This window comes from Phaethon aethereus (assembly GCF_964289735.1).
Source record: "Phaethon aethereus genome assembly, chromosome: 5".
NCBI lineage: Eukaryota > Metazoa > Chordata > Aves > Phaethontiformes > Phaethontidae > Phaethon > Phaethon aethereus.
The window spans coordinates 12,392,745-12,400,923 of NC_138579.1; the positions used below are offsets into that span (position 1 = coordinate 12,392,745).

The 8,179-nt window shown below is 43.3% G+C and overlaps 2 protein-coding genes across 2 annotated transcripts in view; one reads left to right on the top strand and one right to left on the bottom strand.

Annotated features, from left to right (window-relative positions):
* Window positions 1-3,055, bottom strand: part of LOC309405187 (kinesin light chain 1) — a gene marked incomplete at both ends in the record, with an annotated part of 68,046 nt that extends 64,991 nt beyond the window's left edge. Inside the window, 3 exons of the mRNA XM_081999890.1 lie at window positions 878-941; window positions 1,980-2,177; window positions 2,924-3,055. Coding sequence (XP_081856016.1) covers window positions 878-941; window positions 1,980-2,177; window positions 2,924-3,055 — 394 coding nt within the window. The remainder of the gene's footprint in view (window positions 1-877; window positions 942-1,979; window positions 2,178-2,923) is intronic.
* Window positions 3,056-3,999: 944 nt separating this feature from the next.
* On the top strand, window positions 4,000-5,352 carry BAG5 (BAG cochaperone 5; the record flags this gene model as incomplete). The annotated part of the gene is made up of 1 exon (XM_082000865.1): window positions 4,000-5,352. The coding sequence occupies one exon, from the start codon at window positions 4,000-4,002 to the stop codon at window positions 5,350-5,352; it is 1,353 nt and encodes a 450-aa protein (XP_081856991.1).
* Between the last annotated feature and the right edge of the window lie 2,827 nt (window positions 5,353-8,179).

Genomic DNA, 8,179 nt, shown 5'->3' on the forward strand with positions numbered 1-8,179 from the left:
TGCAGCTGTATTATAGAACAGAGTTAATCAACACATGCAGTCAATATAATTTCATTTCTAAGGGATGTACATGCTTACTATTTTTCCTTTTATTTCGAGGGTATAAAAACAAAACAAAAAAACCCAGAATGGCAATATAAAAGAAGCATTTTTTAAACAACATATAACTTAATTAAAATTACTTCTCAACCACACACTGATCACCAGGATACAAACAGAAGAGAAAATGATCTGTGATATACAGAATGTCACATGCTTTACTAAATTCAAACAGATCATTATTCTATGAACAAAATGTTCAACCTTATACTACAATGGCCAATTCACTGTTATTATGAAGGCATCTTGTTTTCAGTTTCACATAATGCATTAGAGAGGCAACTATTTTACAGTAGCTCTGCTCAGGCAAAGACAGGCAGATAGCAGCTGCCGTCTCCTCAGAAGTTGTCTTATTCCCCCTCAAGGAAAAATATTGTATTCATTGTATACACTATGGACCTGAAGCCAAGGAGTGTGAATTTATCCACCCAACCATAACATGTGCTTGAGGCAAATGCTTGACACGTTTAGCTCAGCTAGCTCACTGGGTTAGGAGTATGAAAGGAAAAAGCCCCTTCCTCAGACTACAGAATGATTGTATTACTTGGCTAGGATTTCAGCATGTTCCCTCCAGCTGCGGGGAAGGAATTAGGGAAAGAACAGTGCAACAGGTGATCTGACCCCCACATGTACCTCCCTCTTTATCATTTCCTGAAAACACTTCTAAATCCTACCGTCAAGATTTATTTGTGACAGGACTAAGAGCATAAACTAATAAAATTCAAAGTTAAACAGAATACAGAGCGCATCCTAAACCATAAACTAAGATCTCACTAACCTGTTTCATCTCTCATTTCCAGACCTTTGGCTTTCAGTCTTGAATAAATAAATTCTTCTTTTTCCTACAACATGTTTTTCAACATTAGAATCTGATGTACTCAGTCCTTGGAGTTAACCATTGTTTGTAATCACACAGCAGTGTTGTGCTTAATACCTTCTGAAATAACAAGCAATACTCGTTATACTTGGAAATGTCAACAAAACATTTTCCTGAATCCAGTGAGTGAGTTAAACTGGTAACTTTTGGCACTTAGATCCTGCTACCTGCATGCATCAATTAATTCATGCAAGTGTTCTACTGAAACACAAAACTTATTTGTGGAATAAAGTTACAGCTGAGCTTCCGTATTGTTCAGACAGGATCTGAACCTTTGGTTTACAAGACAAACTATGAAGATGTGCTGTATTATATAACTGAGAATTTGAACATAGAGAAAAACATGCAGCCTTAAAAAAAAATTGAAGCTTATACAGAAACGGTATAATTATTTGTGCAGAAGTTTTTCCAACCTGAAAAGCAGTTCTATGGAATTAAAAAACAAGCTTTGTCTTTTCTCTGAGATCTTTCCAAGTTTTGAGAGGCTATCATGATCAAAGGTCATTGCAAATGATGGTGAATTACTGAACTGTTACTGTTCTAACAAAATTTAGCATCTCCTAACAAAAGTCCCCACTTTTAGCCTTGTTGGGCTACACTGCCAGTGAAGCAGGACATGTCCCTCATCTACCCTTCATGATTACACCTAATTTCCTCTCACAGCAAGAGCTGCAGAATCATTTTCAACAGCAGCCCTAGTCACAGACAGCTCTTACATATAGGGTGGCTGTAACTTTGTATTTTCAGTGCAAGACAGGAAAAAGGCAAATATCATTATATTCCACTAAACAGCAATGAAATATGCAGGCTCTTCAGTTTTGTACATCATGTTAAAGAAATTAATGACAAAAAAAACCCACAAAGACACCATGTGTTTTAAAAGAAATGGTACCAATTACCAGCCACTAACAGTGGGCAGAATTGAACCCTACCTCAGAGACCAAACCCTCCTGATTCTGGCTGAGCAGGAGCCAAGCGGTACCGGGCGTTGTGGCAGGCTCACCTGGCGGAAGGTGCAGTTGTGCCGCGCCCAGAAGTGCTGGTCACAGGCCTGGGCCTCCTGCCGTGCCTCCCGCAGCCGCCGCTCCAGGGGCGACTCTTCGGGGGGCACGTAGAAGATAACTGGCCGCAGGTTGGAGTGCTTGTCAGGGGGGCCGATCCAGTCATTACGGGAGCGTGCGGGGGGGCTGAAACCCAGGCCCTTGAAAATGCAGGCAGAATTCATTATGACCACTTTAGCAGAGTTTTTGAAGAACATCCCGATTTGAAATAAACTCCAAAACTCCACACTACCTTAAAACACATAAGCATGACAAGTTCAGAAATCGTACACATTCATTTATCATAACCAAGAACTACATGACACATTTAAAATGTACTTTTATTTAGAAATGCACTACAGAGAAGATACCTTTGACTCTTTTCCAACAGACATGAATCATGATTTTTTTTTTAAAGCAACTTTTTTTTTTTTCCACTTTTTTATCACTGATATTCCACTTTGTTAAAATATTTAATGGGAAGAACTAGCATGTATGTAAGTCTTCCTAAGCGCTGCTTTCTTCGTGCATCCTTGTGAGCAGGTACAAGCATGTAGCTTTTCAGGCCTGGTTTAGGAAGGGCTGGCTCTAACAGCCGTAACTTACCGCTCCGTTTGCTAAACGCGCTTTACTTCCCTTGTGCCTCAGCGCCCCGCGCGAGAGGGCCCGCCTGCTACTTACAGACCCCGCCGGCGCTGGAAAACACACCAACACCGAGAGGCCGCGGGAAAGGCAGGCCTTTATCGGGACGCACCCGCCCAGCGACGCCGAGTGACGACGGGGCGGGCAGAGCGGCCTCCCCGCTCCCCCTCAGGGCTCCGCGGGGGCGGCAGGCCCCGAAGCCTCCCCCACGGCAGGCCAGCTCCGGGACGCAGGAGCTGCCCCCGCACCTCCCATCCGGACTTACCGCGCTCTCCTGCCGCTCCCCGCGCTCGGCCGTGGGACGGCCACCGGCTGAGGAGGAATAGGAGGAAAAGAGGAGACGGCGGTGACGGCAGCGGCAACCCCCACCCCCCCGTAGCGCCCGGGCCGCCGCCATCCCCCGCCTCCTGCTAGCGACCGGCGCTTTACGGCGGTGTCGCAAAGGCAAGGCCGCCCGGAGCGCGGCGCTGCGGCCGGGGGCGGTGCTGGGGAAGGGGCCGCGTCCCTCGGCCGCGCCCTTCCCGCCCCCGCCGCCGCCCGGCCGCGGGGCGGGGCTCCTCGGGTACGCTGCGGCTCGGCCCGTGGCGCAGCGCCGGGCCGGGCAGCGGGTCCCTCGGCCGGGGCGGCCGGCGGGTGAGGCAGGGCGGGCGGGGGGCCGGGAAGGAGCGTTACGGGCGGGGGCGCCGAGCGACTTCGCTCCGGGGGCGGGGGCGCCGAGCGACTTCGCTCCGGGGGCGGGGGCAGGCGGGTGGGAACGAGCCTCTCCTCGGGCGCCTCTGGGCTCCCCCGGGGCGGCCCCTTGTCCTCGCCTCTCCCTGCCTCGTCGGGCCTCGCCGCCGGTGGGGCGGCGGGAGGGAGGTTGCTGCCGCGGAAGGGGGGTGGCGGGTGCTGAGGGGGGAGCGTCGGCTGTGGGGCCTGTGCAGGGGAAGGCAGCCCAGCCCGGGGGCTGCGGCACGCCGAGGGCCGGTTTTGCCGCCGTTTTTCCCTTGGGCTGCGGGTGTCCAGTTTGTTCTGAGATGTTCCCTTCAGCTGCGGAGCAGGTGCGGAAGGGGAGGGAGGAGGCTGAAGGTTGTGGGTAAACGCCAAGAGCTGGCGGTGTGGTAACTAAAGCATCACCCCTGCAACCCGAGCGGGAGAAGGAGGTGTGAAACGATGGAGGAATGGCTGTGGAATATCAGCCAAGTGGTTTATTGCTATTGCTAGTGATGTTTAAAGTAGCTGTAATGCTGAAGTGCTTCAGGATGGCATGAAAGTTGTGATGTGCTTGCATAGCACTTTATTAATCGCGAGTCTTGTTCCCACATTCCTTGTAGTTCATCTGAAACTGGACGAAAGAAGAGAATGGATATGGGGAACCAACACCCATCCATAAAACGGTTGCATGAAATACAGAAAGAAGTCAAAGAGATTGAACAGCAAGTGGTTGTCTTCAGTGGTCTGCCTACTGATCGAGATTACAAGAAGTTAGAAAGGAGTCTTACTAAACAGCTTTTTGAAATAGATTCTGTGGACACTGAGGGAAAGGGGGATATTCAGCAAGCCAGAAAGCGAGCTGCTCAGGAAACGGAGAGACTGCTTAAGGAACTGGAACAAAATGCAAACCATCCGCGCAGACTGGAAATAGAGGCTATATTCAAGGAGGCACAGTCACTTGTGGAACGTGAGATTACACCTTTTTACAAAGGAGGTAACTGTATAAGTGACGAATTTGAAGAAGGTATTCAGGACATTGTATTGAGGCTTACGCAGGTGAAAACTGGAGGGAAAGTTTCCTTACGCAAAGCAAGATACCGCACTCTGACAAAAGTATGTGCTGTTCAGGAGATTATAGAAAGCTGTGTAAAACAACAGCTGTCCCTGCCACTCTCTAATGATGCACATCCTTCTGTCTCCAAAATTAACTCTGTAATGTGTGATGTGAACAAAGCGAGAGGAACTCTTATTGCGCTTCTAATGGGAGTGAGTAGTAATGATACCTGCAGGCATCTATCCTGTGTGCTTACAGGCCTCATTGCTGATTTGGATGCTTTAGATGTCTGTGGTCGCACAGAAATAAGGAATTACAGAAAGGAAGTAGTGGAAGAGATCAATAAATTGCAGAAATACCTGGACTTGGAAGAAGAAGCAAATTCTACTCATGCTTATGATTTGGCACAAAATCAATCCATTCTAAAAATAGAAGAGATCCGCAAGAAAATGAAGGAAGTTAATTCTTTACTTCTAAAAACAGAGAATGCTTCTGATTTATATTTGGGATCCAAAGCAGAATTGCAGGGATTAATTGCTCACTTAGATGAGGTGAGTCCGGGAAAAAACCCTTGTATTAGAGAAGCCAGGAGAAGAGCAGTAATTGAAGTTCAAACTCTCATAACCTATATTGATTTGAAGGAAGCGCTTGAAAAAAGGCAAATGTATCCTGAGCAAACCGCTGCCGAACATCACTCTCATAAAGCAGTTTGGACTGTTCTTGGAAACCTGTCTCAAATTCAGCAAGAGGTGATTTCATTTGACGGAAACAGAACGGATAAAAATTACATGAGGTTGGAAGAACTTCTTACAAAACAACTTCTAGCACTTGATGCTGTTGATCCACAAGGTGACGAGCGGTGTAAGGCTGCCAGAAAGCAAGCCGTAAAGCTTGCGCAGAATATTCTTTACTATCTGGACATGAAAACAGATGAATGGGAATACTGAAACAGCTGTGACCTAACACAGAAGAACATTTTTTTCCTTTGGCACTTTATGCAGATCATTGGCAGCACATAATAAAAGTGGTGTGTTCTGTGCTTGCTTAAATCACAGAGATTGCATAAGCAGTTGACTTGGCTATATGTCTGCTAGCCCACGCAGTCACCCACTTGCCATGGCAACTGTCAGTACACCATCAGCAATTCTGGTCATTGCTATAAGCAAAGAAGTGTGATTCTCTGAAGGAATAGCTTCATACTTGATCAAATGGCTTCTTTATTTTCCTGTTTTTGTTTTAATAACTTTGTGCAATGTTCAGTGAATGCAGATTTTTCAAAGATGCAGAAACTTCCTTATGGTACAGTACTGGCAAAACTATTTAAAGACGACTGGACATGAAAATTAGTACTCAAGCATGAGACTCAATCCAGCAACTTCATAGCAATCTGGATATACTCTTAATGTGCTGTTACGAGAGAAAGTATTAAGGGCAAAAAACCTGCTGCCTCTTGGGTTGTGCCTGATTTATTCCATCCGTCACACCTTTCTGGGTGTTTAGATTTCTCAGTTCATGGAGCTGTAATGCCAACTGCAAATTACCATTTACATAGGCAAAGCCAATTATGTCTATTTTTTGTAATGCTTGGGCCCTCTGATATGCAAAAACAGGTCTTTTGTTGGTGGAAACTCTTTCAAATTATTGCTTTAAGGTACTGAGACTTGGAGAGGAGAATCTGTATGTATATACTGACCAGATAAATGGGATTTCGAGGATTTCACACTGCCATCCATAAACCCCTGAAAGCTGCAGTGAATTTTACTTAGTGGCTGATTAGGTGTCTTTTTAAACTCTCTTGTTAGATCTGGTTTTGACTTTCATATTCGGTGAAAACAGAATTTACTTTGACGTGAACGAGCATTTTGGAATTATTTTTGTAAAGTTAGGTAGCTGCCTATAAAGATGTCCCTAATGATGTAAATGCGTGTTAATATATTTCATACTGGTCAGGTGTGGCATAAAGCATGTCTTGGAAAAGACTTGTGGCAAATGTCTCTCCTCGCAACTCATCACTTAATTGTTTTAGTAACTTTGTAAATAAGCTTGCTTGTACTATTGTATGCACCTTCCTTTTTATTTGTGGCTGCTAGTGCCAATCACATTTCTACTATAGCATGTTTTTTGGCATTTTTTTTGAGAGCATGGCATTAAAGTGAATTAATTATAAAGGTATAATGGATTATGGATACTTTGCACTTAGCTCTTTCATGTTGGATTAATGGATTATTGTTCTATAGATGATGATTTGCACCACTTTAAGGAGTAAAAACCATTTTGGATGTTAAAATAAATATTTTTAGATCTATTTTTGACTGACTAGAGAAGACAGTACTGTCTGTGAGAGACAAGTGCCTTTGTGACACCACTAACTTGCACCATCATATGTAGATAGGAACTGTTTACTGGCAGCTTAGTACATTTGTAATCTTTGCAAACTGGATTTCTCACATACATAGAATTCTACTATAATATATGTCAAATTAATATGATACAATAGGTGACAGTTGTTCTATAGAGCCCTGAGAATTAGTATCAAATTTTGGAAATATGGATTCTGCTTAAAAATGAATGCATTGATGTGGAGATGGGGGACTTTGGGCAGGTCTTCTGTGCCCATTGCTACAAGAAGGAGCGAATATGTTTGCTGCACAACATGCTTTTCATGAAAGGCTGTGTAACTTCAGAGTGTGAATATATTTTGTTTGTGATTGTACAGGTGATTGCTTTGCAAATTTACTTGCCAAAACCAATCTATTTTTTCAATCGAGTACAGTGTCTAAGGCACAATTTGGCAATGACACAATGTTTGTTGGAGGATTCTCTCTGCTCCTTCAGAGATAGAACCCTGTTGAATTTATCTCTCCGTACCTCAAAAAAACCATTTGCCCTAGTTAAAATTCCAATCCATGTGGCTAACACAGAATATTAATAATGCTAAACACCTGAATTATTTTAGTCATTTCAAGCTTTCTACATGTTTGACCTGCAACTTCTGATTTGCACTTACGTTTTTAGGAAATCTAAGAACTTGGTAGCGTAATGTTATTATTAATTTTTCTTTAATGTTACTGTCAGATCTGCAGTGGTTACTTGTAGATTGTTTAACAATTTAGTGTCTGTTACGTGTAGCTGTATAAATGTTTGAACCTCTTACATAAAAATGAGTTAAGTATAGTTTGCAGATCTGTTCGATTTTAAATTTGTATGTCTCTGCTTTTCTGAATGTATTGTTACACCTGCGTCTCTAAGGAGTCAAACGTATAAGGTTAGTAATTTTGACTGAGTAGAGTTCAGTAGCAAGATACAGTGTGGATTAAGCTTTTTTCCATTGGTGGACTATTTAAATTTTTTGGCAAAATCCTCATCTGGAATGGGATTCATTCACAGTTTTTGCATCAATGCAAATAATAAACTAAATATGCTTAACCAAAAAAATAATGCACAGATTTCTCAAAATCTTGCTTTTGTGCTGAAGAATGTAATTTCTCTGTTTTTTATATCCAAAGATTGAGGGACGCACAACTTTTCTTTCTGATATAGCAGGCTAAAATAATCAGGAAAATGTAAATGGACCAAATTGCAAAAGCCTGCATTTTAGTACTATACTGAAATATAATAACTTTTCTGTGTGCTGTGTAATTTACCTTAGAGGAAAATAAATTATTAGATATTGGAGGGAGAGGTAATCATACATTGTGATTCCTATTTGTTAATTCTATTTCTTTTTAAACTAGTTTTCTTTAGTTATTTCAGTGTTTATTTTTTGTTTGCCAC